General features: G+C 41.8%; 1 protein-coding gene across 4 annotated transcripts; it reads right to left on the bottom strand.

The window, feature by feature from the left end:
* Positions 1-1564: 1564 nt before the first annotated feature.
* On the bottom strand, positions 1565-19078 carry card11 (caspase recruitment domain family, member 11). Of its 4 annotated transcripts, none has more exons than XM_070847745.1 (26): positions 18854-19078; positions 14890-15089; positions 14641-14778; positions 14042-14218; positions 13309-13457; positions 12916-13095; positions 11917-12063; positions 11383-11508; positions 11031-11225; positions 10785-10943; positions 10006-10075; positions 9705-9907; positions 9365-9471; positions 9208-9248; positions 8978-9101; positions 8680-8881; positions 8310-8436; positions 7930-8173; positions 7261-7333; positions 7077-7127; positions 6091-6186; positions 5451-5568; positions 4364-4546; positions 3626-3747; positions 2514-2629; positions 1565-1986 (listed from the first exon to the last, which is right to left on the bottom strand). In XM_070847745.1, the coding sequence occupies exons 2-26, from the start codon at positions 15077-15079 to the stop codon at positions 1782-1784; spliced, it is 3543 nt and encodes a 1180-aa protein (XP_070703846.1). In that variant the 5' UTR covers positions 15080-15089; positions 18854-19078; the 3' UTR covers positions 1565-1781. The 4 variants fall into 4 exon arrangements, with proteins under 4 accessions (XP_070703846.1, XP_070703847.1, XP_070703848.1 ...); XM_070847746.1 differs by having other exon boundaries at positions 10785-10940; XM_070847747.1 differs by lacking the exon at positions 7077-7127.
* Positions 19079-19236: the final 158 nt, after the last annotated feature.

Below are 19236 nucleotides of genomic sequence, written 5' to 3'. Positions count from 1 at the left end.
GCTTAAAATCCTGTTATCTGTGAACTTATTCATCCTGTGACTTCAAACGCAGCAAGGAGCCCCTGCAGAGCAGCTGATACACACACACACACACACACACACACACACACACACACACACATGCAATCATCTGCTTTCAATCATATTTCACCTCCACTCCTGACTTCACTCTCAGCCCTGTGCTCTCATGAATTTGCTTAATATAACTTTGTACCCTGACAGTCATTCTAAATTTGAACAAGCTCACACATGCACACACACAGCACACACACAGCACACACGCGCGTTTTGTGCTTCTTATATGCAGTAAGAAGCTAATATGAGCATTTTTGGGAATATAATACTGCGTATTACTGTGTGCATGTCTTTCCTCGCAGATGAGGAGCTTATCCAGGACCCTTTTGAAAGAGGTTACTCTAAATCCCCTTCTGGCCTGCCCATTTTTGTCAAATTGAACCTTCTGGTGTCCTTTAAAAAAAATGTCTCACTGATTTATAAGCTGCAGAAATCAACAAAGTGACCAGAGCCGACACAGTTTTGGAGTTATGGATAATGTTGATGAATGGACAAAGAAAACATCTTTTTACACGAATCTGTTCAGAGGGGTTTTAAGGGGTTTTAGCACCAGAGTCATCCAGCTAACTGTTAATTAGCTCTTCAGATCTTTGTGTTCTCAGCTGAGCTTTAAAATCAGTGAGCTTGGAGGACGTTTGGCAGCCTTTTTACAACCTAAAGTGATGCATGTTTGCATGGAATAAAGGGTGAAATACAGTGCTGGTGATCAAGGGCTTCAGTGCGAAGAGTATTAGACTTCAAAAGCTTCAAGGTAAGAATCGGTGATGTAATAAGATAAAAGCAGTGCCATCAAAAAACTAAAATCGCATCATTGGAACTTGCTATCATTTCCAAAATGTAATAACAGACCCAGTTAAGGTTAAGTCTGCTGAAACTGTGTTTATTTATGACCTTTTTGTATTCTTTGTATTCATTCTGTGTAGTTTCACCTCTTCAAGCCCTCTGAAAATTACTCAGAATAAACCATCTGAAAAGAGAAAATTACTTTTTGGCTTAACTTCTCACGGGGAGTTATTGCTTCATACTGTATTAAAAGGTCACAAATGGAAAAGAGGTTTACATCGCTAACGTTGGACTTTACAAAAAAAAAAATACTGATTAGACATTTAAAAGCCTGGTGTTTATATGAAGTGTGTTGCCTAATGTGGTGCAAACCTGTAATGTGTTCTCTAAAAAATTAAATGGTCAGTTCTGTTCTACTGTATTATATCAAAATAATGATGACTTATCTCATTATGTGACGTTTCTATTTTCACATTATTTCTGCAACATTCCTCGGAGAAGCACGGCATAAAGAATTTGGAGAAAGCCCTAAATAAATAAAAGATTGACTCGATTTGTCTTTCCAGTGTGAAAACCCGACATTAGCCACTAGAGGACTGTCTAATCAAAGTAAAGCAGGATGACACAGCTCATCTCTCACTTTTCTGTTGAGAAAATGTCAGTAAAGTAATTAAAAAATGACCCTTTTGGATGATTTTCATTGTGTTTATTTTTCTAAATCAAAGGGAAGGCACACATTTACAAAATATATAATGCAAGTATCATAAGTCTACAACAGAGTGTCCACATGTGCATCTTTGAGTCTGAGCATAAATATAATAATATGCATATAAGCGTGATGTACAAGGTTTTTGTGTGTTTAGCGGCACTAAGCGACACATTTAGTTTCATGTACAAACTGTTATGTGTATCTGTGTGTGTATCTACAGGAGGTCCTGCTCCACCCACACCATCTTCTTCTGCTCCTCCAGTATTCGGTCTTTGATCACCCTGATCAGGTCATCGGTCCCTGCCCAGGCCTCGGGCTCCAGGCTGGCGTAGAGGCAGGGAATGCCTTCCAGCTCCTTCTCTTTTGCCCGACACAACCTAACAAACTCCTCCTCCGACTCCACGCGCAGAGGCAACTTCCTGTGTGGACAGGAAACAGGAAGGAAGCAGCGCTGCAGTGGTGAGTGTGGTAATGTTTGGAACACAGTATGTCTGATGAGATCCTGTAGACACTTTGCAACAGTGGTTTGTGTGCTTTGTTGTAATTCTCAGAAAGGCTGCACTGACAGTAAAGGGTTCACAGACTTATTTAAAGGCACGATCCACCAGAAAATACATCAGAGTATCAGGTCTAATTCACACTGACCAGTAATTATAGTGATCACACACAGATAAACAGAGGAATGTATCTCCACTGGCATTATCATCAACACACTAGACTCAAATACAGTCACAGCACAGCTCAAGAGCCACGTTCTCACCATTGTGGAAAGGAAAAAGTTCATGATCAACTCACTACAACTATCAAAACCTCATATATAAATGCTTAGTTTAAGCGAGTCAAACACCGTGTGTATTTTGCATTTGGAAAAAGGGTTGTGGTTTGCCGCTGTGGGTAAGAGGCAGTAGGTAAAAGTATGAGAATGAGTGAGGTTTGGCAGACATACCGTAATTTCTTGACATTTTTCTCACAGATCTTGACGTAGATGATGATTGGGTAAATCTCTCTGCGCAGAAGGTCTTTGACGCAACTCAGCTCAGCCTCCAGCAGGCAATGTTTGCCCTGGTGACGGGTGGAAAAAATGGGCAGATTCTATACTGTGAACTGCGGACACGTGCGTACATGATTGAACACACAGATAAGGCACACCTCACATAACACAGCAAAAAACAATGCAACTGTATCAGAAAGTGTATCTATTTAGATTTTTGATAGCTGCCATATTCTTTCTAAATATATTTCTTTTTTTCTTTTATGTTTCGCCCCTTCAATTGCCAACAGCCAGAATGTAAAAATAATGCTCAGTTCTGAACCTTTTCAATTCCTCATTAACCACTTCATATTCATTCATGATTAAAATAAGTGTCCATCCATTGCATTTTATCATATTGTTTCGGCTTTTTCAAGGCTTTTATAGTTTTTATCTGTAATCACACATGAAGTTTTCTGTTCTTTTTGTAACATGCTCATTATACACTTCAACCGCTTTCATCTTAAACGACACTTCAATTGCTTTCACCAGTTACACGTCATTGTGAACAGATTTTTTATACTTCAATGACTACTTGACTACTTCCAGATTTTAGACGTCAGCTGGAAAAATGGGCAGATTCTATACTGTGCGTACCACACAGTACACGTGCGTACATGATTGAACACACAGATAAGGCACACCTCACATAACACAGCAAAAAAACAATGCAACTGTATCAGAAAGTGTCTTGATCAGATGGGACGAAATTACAAAAATTAAGTGTAAGCAACAAAATCCACCTATCAGCACATCTAGGACTCTCTAATTAAGACCTACCTTTGGGCAAAGTAATGCTAGCTGTTTCCCCCTGTTTCCAGTCATTATGCTAAGCTACGCTAACCGCCTGCTGCCTCCAGCTACATATTGACTGTACAGATGTAAGAGTGGTATTTCAAACAACTCTGTTACGTGCAAATGCTTCTAGAATCGGAAGGACATGAACAAATACATGGGCAGATAGGTGCAGGTGCATACACACACACACACACACACACACACACACACACTAGTAAATAAAAGCACACCTTAGCAGCTACAGCCTCTATGTTTTCTCGGGTGATGCATTCAAATGTGGCGTGTTTTTCTTTGTAGTGAATGAACGGCTCCACATTCTGTTTCAGATGAAACTCTTCCTTGGACAGGGTGTCTAAACAATAGAAGAGACAATATAGAAGTAAATTACAATAGTTACAGAAAGAAAATATTATAAACATTTGTGAAACTGCTGTGACTGTGTTCATTTGTTAATCATCACTACAGCACATTTGAGGTTTTTGCCCTGGGGAATCTCTACGTAACAAAGGCGTCACAGAGTCTCTTGGCTCGCCAGATGTTCCAGTCTGTACTCCGGCAACTCGTCTGACCCCCCTCTCCTGGGAGCAGTCGGTTTGTCGTGGGACAGAGGAGTTAATTCTCTCTGAGCCTCACAATAATTGTTACTTTTTCACATTACAAGTGCACTGATTTAAGTGTAATATCTAAAACATCCACGTGCCATTGTCATGATTTGCATCATCCTAATTATCAACTAGGCCATCTTCCTTCATGCCCTCACCATGTCTCTGGTTACACTCCTTAACATTTACACTACAGTGCAGCACAATACCTGACCTGAATCTCAATAGGAGCTTCCTTCTCCCGCCTTCTCCCTCCTTGACTACCTGTCTACCTCTCTCCGATCTCCTCCAGACTCACATTGGGAACAAGGCAGAAATATTCCTTAAAGACCACATGTTTAGCAATGAGCTTCCCCACTCCCTGACCTGGTTTGCAGATATTAAAGTCCATGGCTCCCCCCATGTTGAGTATTTTCTGGATAATGGTTTTGGCCAGAGCGGTGGGAGTGAATAGGACCGGTCTTTTCCTCTGGGTCCGCTGGGGGGTGACGGGACTGTAGGGAATCAGGTTCAAACTCCTGCTCAGCTCACTGTCTGGGTCAGCAGCGTCTGTTTCCAGCCAAGACAGCGCACATACAAAAAGATGTACACACGATGATATATTTTGTAAAAGATCATATATAATAAAACAATGGTTTTCACATAATTACTGAGCTTGCTTTCCGTGATGCTCGCTCATATTCTCCTATTTATACATTTCTTTTTCTGGACACTCTTCTGGAAACTTAAAAATGTTCATTTAAGACATTCGAGTATCTATTTAGATTTTTGATAGCTGCCATATTCTTTCTAAATATATTTCTTTTTTTCTTTTATGTTTCGCCCCTTCAATTGAACAGCCAGAATGTAAAAATAATGCTCAGTTCTGAACCTTTTCAATTCCTCATTAACCACTTCATATTCATTCATGATTAAAATAAGTGTCCATCCATTGCATTTTATCATATTGTTTCGGCTTTTTCAAGGCTTTTATAGTTTTTATCTGGAATCAAACTTGAAGTTTTCTGCTGACGTCAGCTGACATTTCAGCTGCTTATAGTGCACACACATCAGCACTTCCACTTCAGCTAAACAATCTGTACCGCGTACACGCCAACTGACAATTCAGCTGCTTTCACTGGTTGGTCAACCGACATTTCGACTTCTTTTGATCTCTTGCTCCTCAGATGACAATACAACTGTTTTCACTCCTCATCAATTGACATTTTAACTGCTTTTTTAGCACTTTCACTTCAACTTTTCAGCGCATACATGTAAATTTGCACTCATTCGGGGCTTAAACTTAAGCGGAAATTTTCAGCAACTCTATCTGGACTGCTAATTCAACCACTTTCAGTGTTTGAATTTCTGCTGCACCTTTGAACACAACTTGCCGGCATAATTTAGTAAGTTTTCCTGTCCTAGATGTTTCTAGATGTTTAGTTTGTTCCCCCTTGCGTCAGTCTGCACTCACCTTCTGGTCTAAGCGTCTCCAAACCTTGTCTGGGTAGTATTGTGCAGCCTGAGTTGATGATCCTCACACGCTCACTGCTGTTCATTCGCTTGTACTTGATATCCACCTTGCTGACGAGCTAAAAAAATCCAAACAAACACAGAAAAATATTACTGGAGGCATCTGAGCTGTACTGTCAATTCACTCATTTTTAGGAAAATAGCTGCCAAGGCTGTGAGCTCTTATTAATAATTCCACCTGGGGGAAACATTTTGGCATGAAACTCCTCAATCATTCATTACTATAACTTCCTCTGACTCATGACTTTGTTTTAGGTCACACCAGCAACTGAATAAGTATGGCACAGTAGCATGGTTTAACAATTATTACTGTTATTTAGCAGAAATGCATGGTTTAAAATATACTAAACATACAAAATGGCACTTGAAGCTATTTATAGATGTTTTGATGTTGTTTTGCAGTTGTTAAATAAAAAACCATGACATATTTTTGGGGTGAAGCGAAGTATTCCTTCACAGAGATGTTTCAGTGCATTCAACACAGGACATCTGAGCCCGAAGACTGTGGAAGAGGTGCGCCATTGTGCCGAAGAGACTAAAGCCTTGTTGTACAACAGGAGGTTTTGTTTGCACCTCATTACCTGCAGTATCTGAGTGAGGAAGACGCTGGCTCTAGACAAGCGTGGGCTGGCTTTAAGCTCAGGAGAGGGGCTGGCTTCTTCTGGCTGTAAATTGTTCTACAGAGGCACATACACACAACAGGTTAACAACATTTTTCAGTAGGAGTGTGAAATTCTGGCTTGAAATAGTACAGAATCTATGAAATAGTAAGTGTAATAAAAAAATAATATATAGTATATAATAAAAATAATAATAATAATAGTAAATAATAATAGTAAGACAAATAAAAAATTATAAATAGCCTGTAAACAGAAACTAGTGAAGGGGATAGTGACAAGTAATGTAAATTATTTGGCAATAATGTAAATCATTCATGTTGGGCGACATTACTAACAACACCAAGACTTAACACACCAATAATGATCATTAGAGTACACCCATCCATTATCTACAGAGCTTCTCCTTAGAGGGCCGTGGGGGTGCCAGACCCAACTGACTTTGGGTGAGAGGTGGAGTACACTCACAGCCATTCACACACCTCATGTTTTTGGACTGTAGGGATGAAGCTCAAGTATCTGGGGAAAGCCCACGCGAGCATTGGGGAGAACGTGCAGACTCCACACAGAAAAGCCCCGGCAATCAGGTTCGAACCCAGAACCCTTCCTACTGTGAGGCGACAGTGCTAAACACTGCACCACCACGCCGCTCTTAGATTAGAGTATGAACATCTTTAGTCAGCGTACTAAATCAGCCACAGTCCCCTGTTATAAGTATTTCTTATTGGAAAGTGACGGGGCTTAATCAAAAGTAGGGATGTCCAAATCATGTTTTTTTTTATTCTGATCATTAAATATTAAATATCTGCTGACACTGAGTAATAATTTTCTTCATACATTTTTAAAGTATATATACATATTTTTCTTCATACAACTGCACAGTGCATACGGCCTGTATTAAACTTAGTTAAACAATTGAAATATGTTTGACAGCAGAATAGCTAAGCTACCTGGAACAAAGATGGTCCTTTGATGGTTTCCTGATTTTTTTTGTATAATATCTGTGGAGAGGAGTTTTTGCTTTAGTCATATGGTGAATGTGATGTTATAATAATGCCATGCATTTAAAAAATATGTGCGTGTGTTTCACTTTGCTGAAAAAAATGAGGCAAAACTATTCAGGAAGTTTCTTACCCTACTGTTGCTCTCCTCTTTCCCCCCTCGGCACATTAACTTCTGAATCTTTACCAGGAGCAGCTGCTGGGCTCTATGTTCACACATTTACACACACAAGTGACACAAGTGTATCAAGTCTTCAAAAAATTCTTGAACTCATGATACTGGCACGATCACAGAAGTAAAAACAACATGTACATATTATTGTTTAAGAGTCTGTTCTCCATTAAGCTGCTTCTTGTACTTGTTGGTGATAAGAAAAGAGTGTGGGACTCAGTGGGAAAAATGTACAGTGGTTCAACCCAGTGTTTGTGTTTGTGTTTGTGTGCGTGTACGTGCATGCGTGTATGCGTGTGTGTGTGTGTGTGTGTGTATGTGTGTGTGTGGAAAAATTTTCTGCTGCGCTAAGGAGATCAGTGAAACTTTGCATCCTGAAAGCGGATGTAGACCCCTCAGACCCCTGTGAAACTCTGCATGGTTGCTCAACTGTTGCATTATGCTCAGACTCCTGCAGTGCTACAGCAGAACAGATGCATGGTACACATGGTTACTTTCAGTATCTAAGTGGTCTTTCACACCACGCTGGGTTTGTAACTTATGCTTTAAATATGCAGGCTTCAAAACAAAAAGGTCTAATCCAACTCTTAGAGTCAAGTCTTCATGTCAGAATGTCAGTACTGTCTGTACCGTGAGTTGCTGGGTATGGTGCCACAGTCGGCCAGGTCGGAGCCGGTGTAGGGGTCGACACGAGCACAAAGCCACTCAGAGCGGCCCTGGTGCCTGGTGTCAAGCACGTGCACCACCTCATCACAGCGCATGCTGAGAGAGCAGCTGTCTGATTGGCTGGAGATGTTGAGGTTGACCCGTATGTAGAAGGAGTCGCCAGAAGCCAGTGTGCCATCCGCTAGGTCCCTCTGAAGACGACGGAAGGCTGAAGCACGCACACAAACACACAGTGAACTGAATTTGCATCTCCTGTATATGTATATCACACAAACAGATACATAAATACATATACATAACATCTACATACAGATACATAAAAGTCCACTGAAAACAACACTTACAGTCATAGTTGGCCCGATAATGCAGATTGATTGGTCCAGAGCAGTGCTGCAGTGTCCAATGGGCTTCTTCCTGAGTGCTGGTATCCAATGAGATGCTTTGGTTCTCCCCACGTATGCATCCCTCAAGCTGGTCAGCCAATCACAGCACAAGACAGATGTATGACGGATCAAATCATTCATGTTTTTGGTGTGTTATGTCTAATTTTGGCACTTTTTGGCAAATTAGTCCCTACTATAGATGATGCTTAAGGGACAAGGGAAAAAGAAAAACAACATCTGAAAATATAAAGAAATACTGGGTTGTTGATGGTAAAAACGTTTTAGTCTTTAGTCTGTGGAGTTCAGTGTACTTAGTGAGTAGACTACATACCAACAAAAGGTGGTGGCCTTCTCGTAGCCCCACCTTCTCAGCGATGGAGCCCGCCTGGACAGACGAGATGAAAATCCCACTGTCGTTGCCGCCAACCAGAGTGATGTCTTTTAGCAGGTTGTCACCGGGCAACGACAGCTCCTGCACCGGCTTAAGGGAAGAGCTGACCCTCGAGAAGGAGGACAGAGACGGACGGAACGGCCTGCGCACAGACGTATGTACACAGACACAGTGGAATATGCTTATAAGTACGCTTGACTTGCATTGATCCTTTTGTATGTGAGTGTCTGTACTGTACCTCTCCAGAGAGAGCTTCCTGAAGATGTTGTTGACCTGCTCCAGGTCGTACGTGTCCATCCCCTCTGACTGATGGGACGACGAAGATGAGTGGACCGAAGGTGGACCACGCTGTACGTCATCCTCTAAGGAAGGCACAGGAAGAGACAGAGAGATTAATAAAAATGTTGAACTGGGGATAAATGCAGTCAAAAAGTAACATTTTGGGAAACGCGTAAAAGTATACTTTACCAAACTCCATTTCCATGTTGTCACTATCAAAGTCCAAGAGGCTAAAAAAACACCAAACATCAGACTACTTTGAAGCCATTCATACCAGGAAATGAATTGATGCTTTATTAAATAGTTCAGATTAACTGGCACATAATCTGGCATTGGCGGTGACTACCTGCGGGGGTGGAAGTCATATTCCTTCTCCCTCTCTCTGCGGTAAAGCGATGCCTTCTCTGGCGGCTCGGGGAGTATGGACAGGATGCTGTCGTTACGGAAACGCAGCTGGAGATTTTACAAGTGAACAAAGCAGAGGTACCAATCACACGCTGGAAACTCAGGTTTTGTCGAGTCAAGCCAGCAATGTATTAGAGTTTGAGAAATAATAATCATTTTCATCAATAATCATTTTTGCCCAACACAGAACAAAGCGATACAAGATCCAGCATTTTTCTATATTAATCCCTGAGATGAAGCTCTGTACTACAGCAATCTTTCTTTTAGAGAGTACATCTCACCATACTTGGCCTGCTGGACTGTTCCATTATGGTGAAGGGGAGTGGGGAAGGTAATGGGGACATGGAGGAGGAGAGGGGTTGCGCTGAGGAAGGTAGATATATGGGGGATATCGGCATGCTGGGGGAGGAAGGGAGGGAGTTGCTGTGGATGTGTGAGTTTGGCATCTGGATTTCCAGACAATCTCCTCCGTTGACCGGCAGAACTGAGAGTAGGAGACAAATGCGTATGAATTTAGTCAAAGGAAATCTCATTGTCATGGTGGAATACGTTGTATGAATGAGCTATGTGACCGTGTGTTACCTGCAGAATGAGTGGCCTCTGAGTTGATTTGGTGGTCTTTGGGTACACAGACTGGAGACCTAACTCTGTTCTAAAATACAAAATACAAAAGTATTTTAGTCACTGTTTAAAACCTTTTACTTTACTGTACTTCCTCTATGACCAATGACTGAGACGTAGATAGGCCTGAGTTTGACTGTTAAAAGTGACATTTTGTTAATATACTTTTAAATTCAAGAAAGACTTAAGAGACAGAGGTTAAAACAGAATATGTGTTTTGGGGTGATTGTACAAAATATTGTGGTTTAATTCCACCCCTTGGTACATATACTATATTAAATATATTGAATTGTTCATTTCACATTTTTGGGGGGCGATTTCGAATCGAGAGTCACACTCTAATACTCTGTACAGATTGTAAAGCTCACTGAGGCAAATTGTGATTTGGGATTTTGGGCTATATGAATAAAATTTGAAGTGACTCAACCACTAAGGAGGCTTAGAAAGAATAAATAAATCCCTGTCTTTGATTGTTCTTCCTCATACATTACATTAACTACATGAATAATTATATGATCACTAATAATTTGATAATAATAATCATTTTGCTCTTAAAGGCAACTCTAGCTTTGTAAGTAGGAGCAAGTAGCTTGTGTGGTATTGTGGTAAGTAAGTAGCCTTTTTATCCTACATTGGATCTTCTTTTGTGAGTGTGATACTTAGTTTGATAATTATGGACCCTGGTCTTTGCCATAGTGTCCAATAAGTTAAATCAGTGTGAGTAGTGGACAGTGGCTGACCCCTGCTTTGAGGTTTGGTCTGCGTTTTAGCCGAGGCTCCTCAGATAAGAACTTATCCTCAGGCGACTCATCGCTGGACCATTCTGATTGGCCCTGGACTGGCTTAAACTCCTCCCCCTGAGAGATGATGGCCGGAGGCAGGTCCCTCGGCAAACTCTGCTAATACGGAGAGAAAGAGAAATTTAATGGAAACATCAGCAAACCTTCAAATTAGGCGTGTACATCATTCACTCTACTGTATCTCACCTGGTCCAAAACAATGTCCTTGGACAGCCGTCGCAGGCGAGACTCTAAGGTGACCAGCTTGGCTTCTTTGCGTACAATCTCGATATGGAGTTCATCGCTCTTCTCCTCCAGCTCTCTGATCTGCTTGCGATATTTGTCTTTGTCAATGAGACTCTGGGAGAACTGGTGCTGGGCGTCATCTCTGGCTCGAAACGCCTGCAGCAGTTAGGGAGAAAAACTTCATATTCAGGAATACAGACAAACGTGCAAAGTTACTTGTGGTTGTGATGTGCAGCGGCTAATGTCTGTGTATATGTGTGTGTGTGTGTCTGTGTGTGTGTGTGTGTGTGTGTGTGTGTGGGTGCATTTTCACCTGGTCCCTCTCCTTCTCCACCTCCTCTAGCTGTATACTGAGGGTGTCCATGCGGTTGCGATACATCTCACAGTCCTTCTGCAGTGTGGAGCACTTTAGCTCCAGGTCCTCCTTCTCCTCCAGGTACTACACAAACACACACACACACACACGCACATGCACACACACATAGACAACACAGGTGGAGTTATTTATAGTTAGACAAAAGCACATACGGGAAGAGAAAACAGAGGGAGAGAGAAGAAAGACCAGATTACAGAGAGAAAGGCCTGAGACGAGATGGGGGTTTCTGCACAGGGCGTGTTTCATAGATGGTCTCATGGGCATTAAACTCTCTGGTCATGGGTTTGTGTTTCTAGGGTGTGTTTTTGCGAAGCTTTGTTTCTTCTTCTGCTTCACATTCGTACAGTTCCAGACAATCATGCACTCAAACAAGGATTCAAACAAGCATCCATCTTGTCACAGGACCACATATCTACCTTCAACATCTCGTATGCAAATATATACTCGCTTGTTGGTTGTAGCATGTGTTACCTTATCTCGTAGCTCCTCTGCCTGTCTCACTTCTTCATGGAGGTTGTAGAGGCGGTTGACCAGATCCTGTCTGTCTTCTAATGCTTCCTGTCTGTCATGTTCCAAAATGTCAAGGATGGCCTTGTCTGATGCAAGTAGGGGGCAAGGCTGCGTATTAAGAAACACACACATAGTTTGGTATGAACTTTTTAAAAAACTGGCAGCTGGATAATTATTATTGAAAAGCAAGAGGGCTCCTGTAAGAGAAGATCTCAGGAGGACTTTAAATTATCGCTCGACTCTGCAGTTCAGCTCAGCTCTATGGTGCAATTTGGGCTCCTTCAGCACATTGTTTTGGTTTTACAGCCTCCAACTTTACTGTTTGGGTTCATTCTCACTATTCTAATTAGCATATTTTTAGTATTATTTCAGCAGGAGGCAGCTGTTTTTATCAAAAAGCTCTGACAAGCCCACTGTGTGCTAGCACCATCAAGCAAACACACAGTTGGCAGCTAAACATAGTGGAGCATTCAGCATCTAAAGAGCCAGATGATCTCAGGAGTTGGTGGAGACCAAAGCAGAGCTTAAACCAGAAGGAATATTGGACTTATGTACGTTTGCTAGCCAGACAAAAACAGCTCCAAACTGATAGAACTAATGTCGCTCCACATCTGTAAATCTTTTGCTAATACGTAGCCACATGCCCTGAGGTGGCACAAACAAATCAATTAACATGTATGTTATCATGTTGGCCTGCACATGAAGATTAGAGGTAGCTCATAGTAGGTTGTTAAAATCATCCTCAGCTTCTGCACTGGCAACAATTGTAGAGAACAGAATACAAAAAAATACATTTATAGGCAACCGTGCTGTTTGCCAGTCAAGGCCAAAGCATTAAACTGCTGTTGAATAAAATCACAGCCGTTCTTGATCTACCTGAGCAGTTAGACTACTCGAGCTTTGCAGGATCCAGAGTGTGTGTGTATGTGTTCGTGGTTGTGTGTCTCAGGCAGGTCATACCTGTATGATGGACTGTAGCTCCTGTAGTTTGATCTTGAGCATTTCGTTCTCTCTCTCCAGCTCAAAGATCTGCTCTCTCTTTGGTCGGTTCTCAATGTCGTTCTTCAGCTTGAGACTCTGCCTCCTCTCCATCTTACATTCTTCCTCCAACTTGTTCAGCCTGTGCTTCAGCTGATCAATCTATTTATGCAGAGAGGACGCTGAATTAATATTAGATATCGATACCAGCATTAAGCTGAGAGTGAGCTGGTTAATTAATGCCCTAAAATCCCCACATTTCCTCCAAGATCATTGCTAATGTTTTATCATGAATTGTCATTTCTTTCACATTTTTTACACAATACAATGAAAATGTATAATTGTGTTTTCATGCATTCAAATGTCGATCAGTACCTCTAGCTGCAGGTCTCGGCTCCTCATCACTGCCATGTTCTTCTCCTCACTCAGAGTGGCGTACCTCATGGCCAGTTTGTAGTTTTCATCCTTCACTCTCAGCAGCTCATCACTGTAGGTGTTCCTCTCTTCTCTCAATTTATTGAACCCTGGGGAACCAAGCACAGTCATTTATACAGTGACGGTAGCGCACAAGTGTGTTGTCCTGATTCACACATAATGGCAATCATTGTAAAATATGTAAAAAAGTATGTAAAAAGCATAATATGGAAGAATGCCAAATTCATTGTAAATGAGCACACTACAGCTTATAAGCCACAGCTCAGCAAAGCTTTATATGTAACCAATGTAGCTGTTAAAGTCGTTGGTTTCGGCTTACACAGAAAAGAAATATATCTTTAATCTTCATCATCAACATCATCATGAATAGCGTTCACACAGAAAGTCTGTTAGAGAACTGGTCTGAAACATATCCTCTCTTTTTTATTCAAATTACTTTATTAACATGAATGTGCTTAGTGAACCAGCTACACAGGACATGATGGTAAATGCCACATCATCCTAGTTTCGAAATTCGGCGAAGATTGACAATGTGATTGGAACTCAGCTGTGGCATACTGATAAGGCAGTTCTGTTTGTATGTGTGGTGGTAAGTTTTCATTTTGGATGTAATGCTAAACCATTTGGGACACTTATTATCTAACATTAGTAAAATAATGTGATGTATTTTTACTCTGCTGGAAGGCCTGGAGCTCCTGATTGGCCAGCCGTAGCTTCTTCTGCTCGTCCTCCAGGGTGCAGTTCTTCCTGCTGAGCTCGACCTGCTGCAGGGTTTTCACTTTGGACTGCTGCTGCAGCTTCATCACCTCGTTCATCAGGAACTGGGTCAGACCCTCGTGACCCTCCTCCACTGCAGAGAGGAAACAGCAGGTGGAGAGTAAAACATATTCTGTGTATATTGCGCCACCTGCTCTATATAATGTATGTACTGTAAGGTGATTTGGATAAATCTCAGTAGAAGCAGAGCAAGCTCTATAGAGAGCATTGTTGGGTTGGACAAGACCAGCTGCACAACGGGCAGTTATACATGTTTCTTTTTCATTTCTTAAAAAAGTGATGTACTATAATGATCAGATATTTTCCTCACTTCTTGACACATTGTTTGGGGCAAATGGTTAAAAATCAGCATGCAGTATTGGTGGCTTACTTCAGAGATACAGCATATTGTCCATTAAAACCCATATCAGTCGAATTACGATGAAAAGTGTAAGTAAAGGTTGTGTGTCCATGCGTGTGTGTGCGTGTGTCGGCATCCAAAGGTGTGTCTCTCACCTACAATGGTGGAGAAGCGGCGCGTGGGATCCTTCCCTGTGACCAGCTTGTACAGGTCAGGGTAGTAAAACTCCAGACTCTCCAGAAATGCCACATATCCACGCTCTCCTTTAGTGTGGAGGATGTCAAGTAGTCGGCCTGACAGGGGATTGATTAGCACACTTTAAGCTCAACACCCGCCAAAAGAACATGCCTAATACATCAAAAAGGGAATTCTACTTCTACATGCGCACACATCCCTCCACCTACTTGTGCGGTTTGCCTTGGAGACCAGCAGCATGGAGTTGAGGATCTCATCCTCGTCCTGCTCGTCCAGGACTTTGCACTGGCGGAGGTAGGGGGTGAGCTTTGCTGGGGAGATGGTGCGGCACAGTTCGTAACGTTTGCACTCGACCTTCTCCCACAGCACCTCCACATCATCAGACGTCCCGTTTTCCATCTCTTACGCCCTGAAAAGTGGTAAAACCAGCAGGGGCTATTGGCTGTGTGTGCGCAGTACATTAAAGTATATTATGACTGGGGAGTATTTGGTATATGTGGTTGTTTTCTAACAGATTTCCCATGTATAATATTCAAATGCTGAGTGCGCAAAAAGTAGGAACAAAGAAGCCATTCATTTTGGGTTTTGAGGAAACAGAGGCTGACATCATGTTATCTCATCGTGTGGTTATTTTCCACAAGCCTACAGGATTTTTAGATTTACCAAATCTAAAAATATGGGCAGAAATATGAATATGATAATAATATGAAATACAACATTGCAGTTTTATTAATACGTTTTCATTCAAGCCATAGTCAATATCCTTAACAAAACAATAAAGATCATTTATGTCAAATGAATATATTTTTAGCTGTGTGATTGGGGCGTTCTCTTTCCACCAGTCTGAAAGGAGGCATCTTAAAATAGGCCAAAATCTGAAAATTCAGCAGCCTGTAGTGTCTCACCATGCTGCAGCTGAGTAACAAGCTAAGGCGCAGGACGACACGTGCTCGTGCTCGTGTTCATGTTCGTAATGATTTTTTTTTTATCAATTAAAGGCTCCATGGTAAAGTAAAGAGCAGAATAGCCTATGTAAATTCACTCTACTCTACATTAAAGTTAACAGTGCATACTACAACTTTAAAAAAAACACAAATGAACACCAGAAGATGCACTAGATCCCTTTGAGGCAGACTGTGGATGGGGTGTGAATGAATGAAGGAATATAGTGAATTGAGTTTTGTACCTTGTAGCTATTTCCTAATATTAAAAGGTTTTTTTTTTATTTACGACTGACGTGCATGTGTATGCATGCGTATCTGCAAAACAGAGAACTCATGATGTCTAGACAGAGCCGGAGTGAGTCTTTGCACATCTGGGTCCCACACATTCTCCATTTCATCCGTTTCCCTCACAAACACATGAACTTTAATCAACTGATGTCTTTCCATTTGCCTCGATTTTTTTTTTTTTTTTTGAGAGACATATTTCTACTCTATCTTCTACTCACTCCCACTTTTTTTCCTCTCGCTATCATTTCACTCTCTCTCTCTGTTTCTCTCTCACACACACACACACACACACACACACACACACACACACTGTCCATCTCCAGGATTTGCATGCTGCCTGGCCAGTGGGTGTTATCCTACAATCCTGCTTTGTGACTTGCAGCCTACAGTTAGGCAAATCTGATGCCGTTAGTCACGTAAACACACACAATCACACTTACTTTTGCATGAAAATGTTGTCTGCACACACACTGATTACACCGTAGGCAAAGGATGCATCAGTTTTACTACAATTCAACACAGCTGTCAGCGTGTGAATAACTCAGCTCTTATCAGAGACTTTCTACATCTTGTCATTATATTAAAACCTTTTCAGATATTTAGACACTCACATATTCAGCTACTTTTCAGTTGCAGTCGGACGCAGACAGAATTATAACACCCTCTCAACATTTGAGCCTATTATTTGTATCTACAATGTGTATATACTGCCACAGTCTCTGCCACAGATGATGAAACCGCAAGCGCTCACACCAACACACATCCATGCACTCATGCACATGCACAAGTACACAGTGCATGAAGGCACTTGTTGAACACACACATGCACACACACACACACACATAGACACCTTCGGTAACCACATGCATGTTTCCTCTTCTCTGTTCTCTTATTTTGGAGTTCATTTTCGAGAAAGCTCATCCTTGCTTCCTCCTTTTCAAACCAGATGTGAGTACTAGTTCTCTTCCTGTATTCTGTTTTAGTTCTTTCAGTCGGTGGCTATGTTTATAGTAATGTGGTCAGGGGAGTTGATTTTTTTTTTTTTGTTTTTTTTTTAGCAGTGTGCGTGTGTATGTGTGTGTCCTCAGACTAAACCTTGCATTTTTTTTTGCTTTTTTTCAGCTACTGCAGGCTGTGACTTTTGAACCACACTGTCTACTGTCCTATAAAGGTGTATAATTAGAGTCAAGTGGGTGTAAATTTGTCGGATGAGATTTCACACGTTTCCGTTCTGTCTGAAATGTCAGTATCTCAGCCCCACACTGCTCTTTAATTTGGGTGTACACACAAGTCCAAATCAAATCAGTGCATATGAACATTTCATGAATGACTGCGGAGATTAAGATGAGTTTTTTCATCCCCGCAGCATCTGCATGGGATGACACGAACACGGGTGTTCATCTACAACCACATGTATCCGTCCCATGCGTCACAGTCACTCTATATTAATCTATTGCTTCTCATTTCTTGCTTCATATTGCATTTGTATGTTTCTGACTTTTGTATTGTTGGTTCAGTTGTTTCTAGATGAGACATTAAAGCAGATTTGAAGACTAAAGGAGTAACCATTTTCATTTATGGTTTAGAATTTCCAGTGATGACTATGCTGACGTTAAGTTCTGAAGCTGATCTAAATGTATTTTTTTATCCAGCTGTATATTCAGACCGAACAGACTCTGTGTCTCCGGATCTCACACAGATGTTTTGTGACAACTCATTCACATGATGATCGATGTCAGTTAAACTCATGAGCGGAGCCCAACAGATTTTGTGAGACGCATATCTGTAATTTCCTGTTTGTTTTTCTTAAAAAGCCAAACATGTATGAGTTTGTATCACGTAGTGGGCATCGCCGTGGCCCAGATTCACTACACTCTCAGCAGACAACTCCTATACTTTTCACAGTGTCGAAAGCAATAGTTTAATCTCCTTATGGCTTCACAGTCCATGTCAATGACAAAAGGCTCAATGATCCTATGGGGGCTGCATCCAGGTCGACTGTTGGTATACTGGACTGGGATTGGCTGGCCAGCCAGCTGATGTGCAGATATGACTGGTTCAGGTGTACAAAGCATCATAAAGGCTCCATTGTCCAGCAGAATAGCTGAAGCTTATGGGAATTTGATATCAGGAGGGAAGAGAGACAGAGAAAAGGGGGCAGCGCTCCAGCTCCTCTAAAGGCTCACATATGCAGTCTGGTCCGCTTATGTCTTCCCTATGGAGCGTTTTCTGGTTTATTAACACTACGCTTGAAAAGTTAACACACATTTGCTGTGAGGTTCGATTGGAAAAATCGTTTTTCATGTGCAGAATTTCTCGAAGCAATACATGAAGTGGAAATGATTGCATCATAATGAAGGAGCAGAAAGCCACCACATCAGTGTGAACGCTCCGCGCTGCATGATTCATGTGTCTCTGTCTGCATCTCCCTGATTCTCCCTCACTGGATCTCATTGTCTCCTGCACCTGCTGCTGGAATCCCAAACATTTTGATAATGCCAGATGATGGCCAGATGATGACAGGGGTTCGGTGATTGTGTTACCAAAACCAATAAATCTCTTCATATGCAAGCCAAAAGGCTGTCGAGCAGAGGCAAAGTTCAGGTTTCTTATCCACAGGTTCTGCTGATAAACAGCACTCAGATACACAGAGTGCAGGTGCAATAACTGATTTTCAGACTGAACGTGCAACACCTTCAGCAACTTCTCAGGGACAAACATGCGCATGTAAGTGCTCTGGTCTTTAGTCATGACACCACTGTGACAGGCTGTCATCGCTGCGGTGATCTGAGGTGTAATATCACATCTTCACTTGTCGCTTTTTCATTTCAAACCGGCACAAACGTTTATAAACCTGATGGCCAACTTTTCAAACGCATTACAACGCTTAACGTGCTTGGAAAACGCGGCTGATTATTATTTTCTGATCATTTTACCTACCTGAGGTGCGACGGAGAAGTGGCCCAGAGAGTGAAATCAAACTTGGCCGAGGTGTGGTAGCCTGTTTGTTGTTTTGCGAGTTTTGGATTCAAGAAACCGGTTGTTTCGCCATCAATCCATCAGGCTCAGGTCGTCTCCATTTATCTAACATAAAGAGAGAGAGAGAGAGAGAGAAAGAGAGAGAGAGAGGACTTAAAGAAGGACTGGAGAGCGCATGGAGCTGTGGCCCCGACGCACCGCCTGGGATGTAGACAGACAGAGAGAGAGAGAGAGAGAGAGGGAGAGAGAGGAGGCGGGCGGTGTGAGCTCAGATGGAAATAACAAGTTGACAGCAGAGAGGTGAGGAAGAGCCTCTGTGACCTCAAATACGGTCACAATGGCTG

The sequence above is a fragment of the Pempheris klunzingeri genome, chromosome 17, assembly GCF_042242105.1.
Source record: "Pempheris klunzingeri isolate RE-2024b chromosome 17, fPemKlu1.hap1, whole genome shotgun sequence".
Lineage (NCBI taxonomy): Eukaryota > Metazoa > Chordata > Actinopteri > Acropomatiformes > Pempheridae > Pempheris > Pempheris klunzingeri.
This window is presented reverse-complemented; position numbering and strand designations above follow the sequence as displayed.